This window comes from Ammospiza nelsoni, chromosome 17, assembly GCF_027579445.1.
Source record: "Ammospiza nelsoni isolate bAmmNel1 chromosome 17, bAmmNel1.pri, whole genome shotgun sequence".
Classification (NCBI taxonomy): Eukaryota; Metazoa; Chordata; class Aves; order Passeriformes; family Passerellidae; genus Ammospiza; species Ammospiza nelsoni.
The window spans coordinates 14,856,286-14,869,936 of NC_080649.1; the positions used below are offsets into that span (position 1 = coordinate 14,856,286).

At 54.7% G+C, this 13,651-nt stretch overlaps 1 protein-coding gene across 3 annotated transcripts; it reads left to right on the top strand.

Moving 5' to 3' along the window:
- The first annotated feature begins 21 nt into the window (after nucleotides 1–21).
- On the top strand, nucleotides 22–12,366 carry SPSB3 (splA/ryanodine receptor domain and SOCS box containing 3). Of its 3 annotated transcripts, none has more exons than XM_059484579.1 (7): nucleotides 22–90; nucleotides 2,730–2,863; nucleotides 6,269–6,449; nucleotides 8,142–8,329; nucleotides 10,079–10,181; nucleotides 10,975–11,100; nucleotides 11,330–12,366. In XM_059484579.1, exons 2-7 carry the CDS (start codon nucleotides 2,750–2,752, stop codon nucleotides 11,674–11,676), a joined length of 1,059 nt encoding a protein of 352 aa, XP_059340562.1. In that variant the 5' UTR covers nucleotides 22–90; nucleotides 2,730–2,749; the 3' UTR covers nucleotides 11,677–12,366. The 3 variants fall into 3 exon arrangements, with proteins under 3 accessions (XP_059340562.1, XP_059340561.1, XP_059340563.1); XM_059484578.1 differs by having other exon boundaries at nucleotides 6,272–6,455; XM_059484580.1 differs by having other exon boundaries at nucleotides 6,272–6,449.
- Nucleotides 12,367–13,651: the final 1,285 nt, after the last annotated feature.

Genomic DNA, 13,651 nt, shown 5'->3' on the forward strand with positions numbered 1-13,651 from the left:
GATTGTTTATGTCCCGGGAGAGGAAAGTAGGTCAGAGCGCCGCGGGCCGGGCCGGGGCAGTGCTGGGCCGGACCGGGTCAGACCGGGCAGGTGGGCCGGGGGCTGGGGGGACGGGCCGGAGCCGCGAGCCGGGTCTGGGATTTGGCTGAGGGCGGGCTGGGGCTGTGCGACCCAAGCGCTGTGGCCTGGCCTGGCCTGGCCCGGCCCTGTCCGGCGGCCTCAGCTGGCGGCACAGCCGGGCTGCGCTGCCCGCCCTCGGTGGAGCCGCTGCTGCCGCGGCCCGGGAGCCGAGCCGGGCCGGGCCGGGATCCCTGCCGTGGTCCCCCCGCGCCGCTCGGTCCCGGGGCTGTGCGGGTCACGCTGTGGCACCGCTTCCCTCCCGCAAAGGCCTCAGCGAGCCCAGGGCCCCGCAGGGGTGAGCGGCTCTTGGTGGCAGCGCCGCTGTGACAGCGGGAACGGGACAGGGACCGGCCCTGTGCTGGCACTGCTGAGACAGCTCCGGTCCTGGGGCAGCTCTGGTCACTGAGGGGCTGGAGCACCAGGAGGGGCTGAGGGAGCTGGGAAGGGGCTCAGCCTGGAGCAAAGGAGGCTCAGGGGGGACCTTGTGGCTCTGCACAGCTCCTGACAGGAGGGGACAGCCGGGGGGGTCGGGCTCTGCTCCCAGGGAATGGGGACAGGACAGGGGGAAATCGCCTCAGGCTGTGCCAGGGGAGGTTCCGATTGGATATTGGGGAAATTTCTTTATGGAAAGAGTGGTCAGGCCCTGGCACAGCTGCCCAGGGCAGTGGTGGTGTCACCATCCCTGCAGGTATTCAGAAGCTGTGTGGATGTGGCACTTGGGGACATGGTTCCGTGATGGCCTCGGCAGTGCTGGGGGAATGGTTGGACTCGTTGATCCAAGAGATCTTTTCCAGCCATAACAATTCCATGTGTGACTCTGCCATTGGTGCTGGGATCTCTTTGCTGGACCTGAGCCCCAGCCTTACTGAGGGCCTTCAGGAGCAGGGCAGCTCTGCTGGGCTGCTGTGGGTGCTCAGCAAAGCTGGAGAAGGGTTTCTACTGCTGGAATTGTCCCTTCCACACCTGCCAGAGTCCTGGGTTGTTCTTGGGAGGGCAGGAAGGAAACTCCTGCATCTCCAGCTGCACAGAGAGCTGGGAGCAAGGCCTGAGGCTGCTGTGTGCCCAGAGCCCAGAGTCTGCAGCCCTCCCCTTGATGCCCTGTGCAGGCTGCCCCAGAACAGAGACTGGGCAGAGTTACAGAATAAAGCAGGGATTTGTTAGGAGGCCTCAATGGATGCACCTTGGGCAGCACAAGAGCCCAGCCAGGGCAGCACCCAAGGTGAACCAAAGTGGTCACAAAATGCACAACCAGTCACGGGGTCTCTCACTTTTATGAGTTCTGCTCCATTTGCATATTGGAGTTAATTGTCCAATTCCAGCTTTAGCCCATGCAGTCCCATCCTCCTTGTTTTTCTCTCTTCAGTCTATATTGTTTATGCTCTTGGGCCTGAAATTTGGATCATTTGTCCTTGGTCCCCAGCTAGAAAAGGAATTGTTTTGTCTCCTTACTCTGTGAAGAGTGCTCACCATCCCCTAATGTGAGGCTCAGAAGTGCACACTAAAGCAGCACAGAATCTCAAAACTATAAAAGCTAAAACCTGAGCCATCACTTCCCTTCTGCCTGTTGTCCTTGAGGCAAGTTGGGACAGGTCTGGCACGACCCTGGTTTCCTTCCAGTGTGCAGGAAAGTGCTTTCTCTTCCTCTCCAAGCACTGAGAGCAAAGTCTTCCATCAGAGGGTAGCTGCAGGTGGACACCCTCCCCTGGACACAGACAGGCTGCAGGGCCTGGGGCAGTGCAGGTGGGCAGCATTCCCTGGGGACAGACAGGCTGCAGGGGCTGGGACAGGAGCCAGGACAGCTGCTGCAGGGTCACTGCGTACAAGGAAGGCTGTGGCTTGAAGCACACTGTTGTAGTGGAAGGTGTCTCTGCCCATGGCAGGGGGTGGAACAAGATGAGCTTGGAGGTCCTTCCAACCCGAAGGACTCTGATTCTGACAGCCCTGAAGCTCCCCAGGCCAGGTGGGAGGTGGCTGCAGGACCCCATTCCTGCAGAGGGGCAGCTGCTGCCACCACAGCTGGATGTTGGGAGCGTTCCTGGGGCCAGCTGAGCACTGGCTCAGGGAGGAGCTGACCCTGGGTGGAGAAAGAGGTTGAAGTTTGCAGAGGCTCTTTATGTGCAGAGAACTGTGACTGTGTTCACAGGGGTTCTTGGGTTGGGGAAGAGAGGATCTGACTCCATGTTTCAGAAGGCTTGATTTATTATTTTATGATATATATTACATTAAAACTATACTAAAAGAATAGAAGAAAAGGTTTCATCAGAAGGCTGGCTAAGAATAGAATAGGAAAGAATGATAAAGGTTTGTGGCTCAGCTCTCTGTCTGAGCCAGCTGACTGTGATTGCCCATTAATTACAAACATCCAACATGGGCCAATCCCAGATGCACCTGTTGCATTCCACAGCAGCAGATAACCATTGTTTACATTTTGTCCCTGAGGCCTCCCAGCTTCTCAGGAGGAAAAATCCTAAGGAAAGGATTTTTCGTAAAGTTGTCTGCGACACGGAACTTCCTTTGCTGATCTTGTGCTGGTTCCCCAGGGTGTTTGGTGACCCGGGGAGGTGCCAGAGGTGTGGCAGCAGTGTAACCATCCCTGTGTTCCTCCCCAGCCTACCTGCGTGGGGGCAGCATGGCGCGGCGCCCGCGGAGCAGCCGGGCCTGGCGCTTCGTCCTGAGCGGGGTGCGGCGCGAGGCCGACGGCCGGGCCGGAGCACGGGGCTGGGGCTACGACTCTGACGGACAGGTAGGATGGGCTGGGGGCTCTGGCTGCCATGGGGGTGTCATCTCATTGCAGGAGGTCCATGCTGGTGTCTCCTTATTGCAAAAGTTTCTTACCTTCTGCTGGGGAAGATGAAACAGGAAAGCCTTATAGATATGATTGCCTGGCAAAAGATTTTGAGAATATAGAAACTATAAGTGAGATTGAAATAAAAGCGAGCTTTGAGGTCCCTCAGTTACTGAACAACTGGAAAACAATGGTATGGCCAGCTGAAGGTGATCCCCTTTTGATGGAACAACACCCTCTGCTTGCAGGCAGGCCCAAGGGTCAGAGCCGATGCTACTGGCTTGGCAGAAGGGGCCCAAAGAGGAGTTTTTAGGGTTTAAAATGTAACACAGTATGGTGATGTAATGATTCTTACAGGCTGTATGGAAATGCTGTAGGATTTGTATATTGTACTAGATTGGTTAGTGAGAATCAGAATATTCAACACAGAAGAAGATTTATTGTATTGTAATGGGAACTTCGCTCTCTTACCCTCTTACTCTCTCACCCTCTCATCCTCTCTGCCCCTCTCTTCTCTCAGCCTGCTCTGAGCTGTGTTTGGCAGCTCCCAGCAGGGCCCTGCCCCCAGGCCCTTTGCAATAAACCCCAAGTTCCTGACCTGGCTGCAGAGATCTCTGTCTCTGTGCTGACTGTCCTATCCCCCAATGCTCCTACACCTTCTTAGTGTTTTTCATGGGCAGCTCCTCTGAGCACTGACTCTTTCTTCTTAAAGCAGCCAAGTGACCCCAGTTCCCTTCTCAGCCAGCCACCCCACTCTTTTATAGCATCTTCTTCTCATTGCTTACAGTGTGAACTCTTAAAGTCAGGCCTGCTCCTAATGTTTGATAATTGGCCCAGGGGTAAGATCACTTTCTACACTATCTTTATTTTCTTATATTCTATCCCCCTACAACAGGGAGTGTTTTCCTGCCCCTGATACCCAGTCTGAACTGGCCAAAAGCAGGAAGGATTCAGTAATGGTCAATATTGATACTAAACTAAAAACTTTTTCAAGCATAGAATGGGTGTGTCATACATAAAATACATACAGTATTTTTATGTTGTAGTTAGGTTGGACGTGACATACACATGATCAGGGTCCAAGAAGAAAAAGTTTTTTATTTTGCATGTTCTCTAGCTTATATACTCTTACCAAAGCACGATCTAAAGTCATTAACTACATCACAATAACTTCTTATATTCATTGGTGCAAAGCAATTAGCATCAATATAATTAGCAAAAGTTTTACAGAAATTTATTAAGGCTCATATACACATCTACTTATGCATGTAGTCTAGTTACAAAAATTACAAAAATTTCATGTATCTTTTCTAATCTGTTTCTATGCCAATGGCCTTGTCTTCTTTGGTATGGATACACCTGAAAATCACCAATCATTATTTCTTCTATTAACTCAGCTTTGCTTGCAGACCAGCTGTCAAGCCCCTCCATATTTTTATAAATTTTTTTTGGAAGCAGAGCTTTAGATAAGTGTTTGAAGTGGATCAGTTCCCTGATCAGGCTGGCTGTGCTCCCTCCTGGACTGTGAGGGGCTTGGAGATGGTGGTGGAATTTGCAGGGCAGCATCTTCAGACTGAAATGTCCTCACATTTCCTGCTCTGCAGTGTGAGCCTCACTTCTGAACCTGGTCCAGGTGTGCTGGAGATGGGAACACAGCAGGGAGAACAAGAGTAAAACAGTGCAAGGAGTGACTGACTCACCTCTGCCATCCTTCCCTATTTCCCTAATCCTTCAGTGTGTGAGCTGAGGTCCCTGTGCTGTGATGGGACACAAGGAGCTGCTCCAGGAGCTTCAGAGCCACACTGAAACCAGGAGGTTCTGCCAGAGCACAGTGTCCAAACCCAGGCACTGTGCTCCCTGAAAATGAGCAGTTTTCTGTCCCTGCAGCCAGGGGAATGACAGGATTTCTAGGCAGCAGTACTTGGGAAAGTTAGAAGTTAGGAAAGGCAGAACCCTGCAGGCCAGAGCAGGCCTGGGTAGTATGTATGTAAGCCCAAGCAGTTTCAATTCCCTGTCTTACACATCTGCAAGAACATGAGTTCAAAAGATTTTTGTCATTAAATGCTCCTGACCATGGTTAATAACAAGTAGGTACACGTGAGCAGCACATAAACCTGGAGTAACTCTGCAACCAGTGGTAAGAGAATCCCTTAGGCAACACCATAACACAGGAGTGAAACTGGGCTGTGGCTCTCACTGTGTCCAGTCCAGGATCACTGTGGTCTCTTGGCACTGGGGAACAGTAAATCAGGTTTTTGTGTTCATGAAAGTAAACAAAAGCTCTTTAATCCTGCCCTGGGTTCCCTGTGGGCCTGTCTACAGTGCTGGCCTGAGGAGCTGCAGCCATGCTGCTCACCTGGCTCCCTTTGTCTGCCCCTTCTCCTCCTGTGCCTCTTCACAGCCTCTCCAGAGCAGTGCTCAGCTCTGCCATGGCTGGAACCTGCCTGGTGAAAGCCAAAACTTTAGCACAGCATTTCCTTCAGAATGTGTGTGTTGTACACTTGGGCTGTCACCCTGCTGTGACAGCTCTGTGTCCCTGGCAGGCACGCAGGCTGTACCTGCACTGCAGAGTGCTGACAGGTCCCTGAGGCTCAGCAGGCACTGTCCATGTCCCAGAGCAGGGTGATCCCATGGGCACAGCCTCTCCCTGTGTGACAGGAGCCTGGGGATGTCCCAGGGCAGGGTGATCCCATGGGCACAGCCTCTCCCTGTGTGACAGGAGCCTGGGGATGTCCCAGGGCAGGGTGATCCCATGGGCACAGCCTCTCCCTGTGTGACACAGGCCTGGGGATGTCCCAGGGCAGGGTGATCCCATGGGCACAGCCTCTCCTTGTGTGACACAGGCCTGGGGATGTCCCAGGGCAGGGTGATCCCATGGGCACAGCCTCTCCCTGTGTGACAGGAGCCTGGGGATGTCCCAGGGCAGGGTGATCCCATGGGCACAGCCTCTCCTTGTGTGACACAGGCCTGGGGATGTCCCAGGGCAGGGTGATCCCATGGGCAAAGCCTCTCCTTGTGTGACACAGGCCTGGGGATGTCCCAGGGCAGGGTGATCCCATGGGCACAGCCTCTCCCTGTGTGACACAGGCCTGGGGATGTCCCAGGGCAGGGTGATCCCATGGGCACAGCCTCTCCCTGTGTGACACAGGCCTGGGGATGTCCCAGGGCAGGGTGATCCCATGGGCACAGCCTCTCCCTGTGTGACACAGGCCTGGGGATGTCCCAGGGCAGGGTGATCCCATGGGCACAGCCTCTCCCTGTGTGACACAGGCCTGGGGATGTCCAGCAGAGCCCTCAGGGAGCTCTGCCAGCCCGGCTGCCATGGCCAGGGTACCCAGCAGTGACCATTCCTGTTCTCCCCAGCAGCACAGCGACTCAGATTCGGAGCCAGAGTTCTCCTCCCTGTCTCCCTCCATCCCGAGTGCCATCCCTGTGACTGGAGAGTCCTACTGCAACTGTGAGAACCAGAGTGAAGCTCCCTACTGCTCCAGCCTGCACGCCCTGCACCGTGTCCGTGACTGCCGCTGCGGAGAGGAGGATGAGTGTGAGTGTAAGGGGCTGGGGATGGGGGATAACGGGGCCTCTGCTGGGTTTTGGGGTGTCCCCAGTGGGTCTGGATAACACAGTCCTGTTCAGCACAGCCTGAGTTCCCAAGCAGCTCCCAGCTGCAGGCTACCTTAGCAAGCTTAGATGATAGCAGCTCTTTTAGTGATTATCAGCTCATTGTGTGATTTCAGCTCTTTGCTTGCTGGGTGCCTTAGGCAGATGCAGGGATGTTGTGGTGCAGTGTAATAGCCTGTTTCAGCTATCCTAGTTCCTTCACCAGGTGTGCCATAACCTCTCCCTTCCCCTTCCTTGCCTCCTGCTAAGGGCTGTCCATCAATCTTGGCATTCCAGAAAGGGCTTTGTGTGATTGGCAAAGTTCAAAAGATGCCTCTCAGCCCTGGGGGACATTGGCCATCCAGGTGTCATTTGTTCCTTGAGACACCCCCCCTTACCTGGTTGGTGGGATCCCTACCCCTTCCCTCTCCCTCTCCCTGGGGGTAAAAGACACAGCAAGCACGGGCTCAGGGAGTTCTGTTGGAGCTGTTGCTGCATTCAGAGGCCTGTGGGCCAGGAATAAAGCTCTGGATCCAAACCCTCCAGCAGAACCAACTCCTTTCCTTCACCTTGCCTTAAGCTTCTCAGCCAGAGGTAAACCTGAGCTCCTGCATGCCTGGACTTGTCCCAAGCACCCAGCTGCAGCATCCAGGCAGCCAAAGGTGTCTCTGAGGTGAAACCACCACGGCTGCCACCTTTGGTCAAGCAGCAAGGGCCAGACCAGCCCAGGCACGTTCCATCTGGTAATACAGGGAGAGAGAGGAGAAGGCTGTGTCAGGTTCCACAGCCATGTCTTTATTGGCTCTTCTGCCAAGGTTCTCAGGGACAGCTCTTCTGCTGAGCTGGGTAAAAGCAGCCCTTCATATAGGGTACAGGGGTGTTAGGAATTGTCCAATAGTGAGGGTCAAAGGAAAGTGACCTATAGTCTTACAGGGCAAGGGTCTGGAGGGGGGAGAGGAGCTCCAAGGTCCAGTCATCATGACTAGGCATTTCCTATTTAGGCTGCTGAATGCCATGGTGGCATTGCAGGCCCCGGGCTGGCAACAGGGCGTCCCCTGCAGTGTCCTGCTCCTGTCCCAGCATCCCTGTGTGTACACCCTGAGGCACAGAGGATTACCAGCCCCTGGCTGCTGTCGTGTTTCAGGCTCAGGGCTGATGCTGTCACGGCGTCAGCGCTCACCCCTGGGACCTGCTTTCCGATCTGGATTAGGCCCCAGTGATACAGAGCCCTGCTTAGGGCCCTCCTGATCCCTGCAGGGGCTGGCAGGGTGCCTGGCTCAGGGCACAGGGTGGGCTTGGGCTGGGGGAGAGCCTGTGGCAGGGCAGAGCCACCCCTTGATCCCATGAGGAGGGTGGGGAGAAGGGAGGCTCTGCCCAGTGTCACCCAGAATTTGGCCTGGTGAATGCTGACAGCTTTGGAGCACTGATCCATCCCTGGTGGGACACTGCAGAGTAGTTCAGACCTCAAGCAGTTCTCTGATGTGCACAGCTTAAGATTTATCCTCTTAAAGAATAAGAGAAATAGAAACAAACCCACTAACAGGCCTTCAAAACAAATATCTTGCTGTGCTTTGGCTTGGGGCTTATTCCCTGAGTGTCTTTGCCCATCCTTGTCCCCTGTGTGCTTCCCCAACAGATTTTGACTGGGTGTGGGATGAGGTGAACAAGTCCACGGCCACGCTGCTGACGTGTGACAACCGCAAGGTGAACTTCCACATGGAGTACAGCTGTGGCACGGCCGCCATCCGCGGCAACAAGGAGCTGGCAGAGGGCCAGCACTTCTGGGAGATCAAGATGACCTCCCCAGTGTATGGCACTGACATGGTACGTGTGGGGCACCAGAAATGCCCAGGAGTTTGGACAGGGGCTGGCAGGATGAGGTTCCACCATGGCAGTGAGGTTTGAGGCTGTGTGGAAGTGCACAAGTCCATGGGGAGCTGAGGAGATGCATCCCTGGGATCTGAGGGAGCTGGTTGGTGGATGAAGTGGCTTAGCCTTTATCTGTCATACTGGAGAAAATGTGGCAGTCTGGTGAAGTTCCCAGTGACTGGAAAAAAGGAAATATAACCCCCATTTTTTGAAAGGGAAATAAGGAACATCTGGGGAAGTACAGGCTGAGCAGTCTCACCTCTGGGCCTGGCAAACATGGAGCAGATCCTTTGGAAGCTATGCAAAGAGTGGATGTGATTGATGGCATCCATCATGGCTTCATTAAGGAATTCTGTGGCCTTCTGTGATGGGGTTGCAATGCTGGTGAAGGAGGGAAGAGGAACTGATCTCATCTGCCTGAACTTGTGCAAAGCATTTGGTGCTGCCTTGCATGGCATCCTTGTCTCTAACCTGGAGAGACAGAGGGACCACTTGGTGGGTATGGAATTGTCTGGATGAGCACAGGCAAAGAGTTGGGAGTCAACAGAGACCAGTGAGTGACAAGTGACATTGCTCAGGGGCTGGGACTGGGACCAGAATTGTTTCACATGTCTGCTGGGGACATGGACAGTGGGATCAGGGCACCCTTGGCCAGACTGGTGCTGACACTCACCTGTGTGGAGAGGTGACACCTGGAGGGGAGGAATGGGGCATCCAGAGGGGCTTGGAGAGCTGGGGCCATGGGAATAAAATTGAACAAGGTCCAAGTGCTGGTGCTGCACCTGGGTCAGGGCAATCCCAAGCACCAATCCAGGCTGGGCAGGGATTGGAGTGAGAGCAGCCCCAGGAGAAGGACATGGAGGGATGGAGGACAAGAACTGGACGTGGCCTGGCCATGAGGACCCAGAAGCCCCCTGTGCTGGGCTGAGTCCTGGTATGGGCAGCAGGAGGGGGTGGATTCTGTCCCCTCAGATGAGACCCCACCTGCAGAGCTGGCTCAGCCCTGGGGAACAACAGCAGCAGGACCTGGAGCTGCTGGAGAGAGTCCAGGGGAGCCCATGGAGACAACCCAAGGGCTGGAGCCCTTCTGGAGCCAGGCTGGCAGAGCTGGGGGTGCTCACCTGGAGAGGAGAAGCTCCAGGGACACCTCAGAGCCCCTGCCAGGGCCTGAAGGGGCTCCAGGAGAGCTGCAGAGGGACTGGGGACAAGGGATGGAGGGACAGGACACAGGGAATGGCTCCCACTGCCAGAGGGCAGGGATGGATGGGATATTGGGAATGAGGGTGGGCAGGCCCTGGCACAGGGTGCCCAGAGCAGCTGTGGCTGCCCCTGGATCCCTGGCAGTGCCCAAGGCCAGGCTGGGCAGGGCTGGGAGCAGCCTGGGACAGTGGGAGGTGTCCCTGCCATGGCAGGGCTGGGATGAGATGCACTTTACAGTCCCTTCAAACTGAAACCATTCTGTGACTCTATGAACAGGACAGGGACCTTGTGCAGCATTTTACCTTTGCCTCCTCACTTAGCAAAGGAAATCAGAGCTGGGAGCCTTCAGTTCCACCCTGAAACCTCTGCCTTGGCTTCACCAGCCCCTCTGGGTGTTTTGGGCTGAGCCAAGAAGAGGAGGGAAGAACTGGAGGTGGAATCTTGCTTGTGTCTTGTTTGAAAAGACACCGAGCTTATGTTGTCCCTCCCTGCTTTGCCTGGCAGATGGTGGGGATTGGGACATCAGATGTGAACCTGGACAAGTACCGGCACACCTTCTGCAGCCTGCTGGGCAAGGATGAGGACAGCTGGGGCCTCTCCTACACAGGTAACACAGCCAGGGGGGCTGGGTGGGCAGCAGTGGCACAGGAGGTGCCACCAGGCAGTGAATCCCTTTGTTAGGGACACCAGAGCAGCTGCTGGCAGCTCGCAGCCCTTGGAGCATCTCTCCTGGCCCACTCTCACAGAGATGTTTTATGGAAAATCCTTTCCTTAGGATTTTTTCTCCTGAGAAGCTGAGAGGCCTCAGAAACAAAATGTAAACAATGGTTATCTGCTGCTGTGGAATGCAACAGATGCATTTGTGATTGGTCTTATGTGGTTGTTTCTGATTAATGGCCAATCACAGCCCAGCTGTCTGGACTGTCTCAGTCAGTCACAAGCCTTTGTTATCATTCCTTTTCTATTCTTAGCCAGCCTTCCGATGAAATCCTTTCTTCTTTTAGTATAGTTTTAATATAATATATATAATAAAATAATAAATCAGCCTTCTGAAACGTGGAGTGAACATTCTCATCTCTTCCCTCATCCTAAGACCCCTGTGAACACCATCACAGCCCACTTTCAGCAGAGCCCTTAGAGCTGGTGTGGGACCCTGCCAGGGCACCAGGGTATTACTGTCACATCAGCCCTTTGGGGTTCCAGTGCTGCTCCCTGTGCTCTAGAGTTGTAAAACCTCACTTTTGCCTTTCCACCAGCCCCTCTGGGATGGGAGGGCAGGGGTCAGAAATGCAGGGATGTCTTTGGCACTGAGCGAGGCTGTACCAGCAGCATGGCAGTTGAGATGAATTTCTGGAGTGCAAGTTTTCCACAGAATGCCTTTTTTTGGGGTGTATTTTCAGGACTGCTGCACCACAAGGGGGACAAAACAAACTTCTCCTCGAGGTTTGGCCAAGGCTCCATTATTGGGGTGCATTTGGACACATGGCACGGGACACTCACCTTCTTCAAGAACCGCAAGTGCATAGGTGAGAGCCAGAGATGGGGTGGGAGCACCTTGAGTCTGGCTGCAGCAGAAAACACTGGGAAAGCAAGGTGTGAAGTGAGTGGGAGGAAGGTCATGTTTGTTGTTTAATAGATTGGGATTTTGGAAAGCTTTTCCCAACAGCTTTACAGTTAATGGGTTTGGGGTAGGTGGGAGGGGGGAGATCCCTGTGTCTAAACTAACATGCCCTCCCTGGTGCTGTGCCCTGGCAGGGGTGGCAGCCACAAAGCTGCAGAACAAGAAGTTTTACCCCATGGTGTGCTCCACGGCGGCCAAGAGCAGCATGAAGGTGATCAGGTCCTGCGCCAGCCGCACGTCCCTGCAGTACCTGTGCTGCTTCCGCCTGCGCCAGCTCCTGCCCGACTACGTGGACACGCTGGAGGTGCTGCCCCTGCCCCCAGGACTCAAACAGGTGCTGCACAACAAACTGGGCTGGGTCTTGAGCATGAACTATAGCACGTCGAAGCCTTCCTCCTCCTCATCCTCGGGGAGCGACTCGGACAGCTCGTGCGGCTCGGATGCAGAGGCCTGCCAAAGGAAGAGGTGCAGGAGGACATAAAGGCTCTGCACAGCACGTGGATGAGCTTTGTTGTGTTGTCTGCAAGGGTCAGTCAAGCCTGATGCACCTCTTCCTTCTGGGGACATCCATTTCCACGTGTTGGCAAAGATTTCTCCAGTGCTGTGCAAATCTTTGGCCTTGACATCCATCACAGGCAGTTAGAAGAGCTGCCGGCTCCAAGAGATGCCAGCTCTGACACAAGAAATTTGTGGTGAAACATCTGAGCTTCATCTCCTGACTTGCTATGGAAGCCAGCACCTCTTCCCAAAGGATCTCTCTTTTCCCTGTTGGCACAGACAACGTTTAAGAAGTTGGACTTGATGATAACAATTGGACTTGATAATCTTCACAGCTCCCTTCCCACTCAGGATGGTCAGACAGTCTCCTGGCTGGAATGTGCTGGATTCCAGTCAGATACAGACCTGACTCACTGAGACACAATCCCAGCCCGTCCTCTCCTCTCTGTGTGTGTAGGTTTGGTGTCTGCCATGACCTTGTCCTGCTCTGGGGCACGATGGAGCAGCAGCTGCAGGGAAAGGGCCCCCACAGACCCTGCCAGGAGCTGAGCTGTGCCTGCTGTTCCTCGAGCCCCTGGGGACTTTTAATTGCTTTGCATGTTGGTTTCTGCTGCTTCTCCTCTGTCCAAAACTGTGTTAAAGTGTAATAATAAATGTTGAAGCTGTCTGTTGTTCCTCTTGGGGCCCTTGAAGGCAGGAGGCTGCAGGTGCTTGTCAAAAATAGCCTGGGCAGCAGCATGGAGGGGAGGTTTGGGTGTCAGAGCTGGAGGAGGTGAAGGCAGCAGAGATGCCCCTGTCTCTGCCCTGTGCAGGGTTTTGTGCTCCCCACTGAAGCAGAAGCCTGGCTGGGTGGTGTTCAGTGGAGCCAGGCTGGTGCCTGTGACTGTGCACTGGATGAGAGGCTGCAGGGTTTATAGTGCCTGTCCTCTGGCAGGTCACACTGGGAGAAACACCCCAAACCCCCAGCCCAGAGCCTGGCAGTCAGAGCAGCCCCTCCAAGCCTTTGTGGTCCTGCTGAGGGGAAATGCTGGGTTAGGATCTGGATGAGTGCCTCAGTGTGCTGTGGCCTCATGCCACTGACAGGGATGGGCTCTGTGCTCCCACAGCACTGGTGCCAGCCCAGCCAGTCCCTGCAGGGCCTGTGCTCAGCCCAGGGGCCTTTCCCCAGCCTTTGAGCTCCCCTCTGGTGGGCTGAGGGGTCAGGGCTGAGCTGGTGCTGTCAGCCTTGCAAAGGGCACTGGGAAGTGGAACAGGGCTGAGGTATGGATGGGAAATGGCTTTTACCCAGTTCTCTCTGTGGGTTTCCTTCCCTCATGTTCCAGCTGCTGCCTTTTCCTCTGCTCCCATCACAGACCCCCACAGGCTCAGGTAAAACTCCTTGCACCATGTGCACTTCCCTGCTGAGCTCATCTCCAACCCTGAAACCAAGCTGGCTCTTGCTGCTCTGGGGCCAGGCTTTGAATGAGAATTTCACTGCAGCAGGTCAGGCTCTGTCCATGCCCTGGGCTGGTGCTGCAGGCAGAACAAGCTGCTTTGCTTTTACTCTTCCCCAGAACTGACTCAAGCAGCAGCAGCTGCAGGCAGAGCAGGGAGGGTCATGCTTTGGAGGGGCTCTCCTGCTCCTGCAGCACTGGTTGTAGGAACAGCTCCAGGGTTTCTGTGCCACTATGGAAAGCCCCAGTGAACAATCCCAAACTTCAGCAGGCACCCTGACCCACCCCCATCCTGGCTGTGCCTATTTCTGGGTAATGATGGAGCTTTGGGAAAGGAGAATCCCATCCTAACCCACCATTTCCCATGGATTTTCTAGAGCACAATCAGCATTTTCTCGTGTTGGGAGTTCAGTGAACAAACTGCCCTGCCCTGAGCTGTGTTACCCCAAGGAAGTGGTTCCTCTCCTCTCAGCTGGGTTTGACAGTTGGCAGATGCTTTCCAAAGTGACTCAAACAGGACCCACA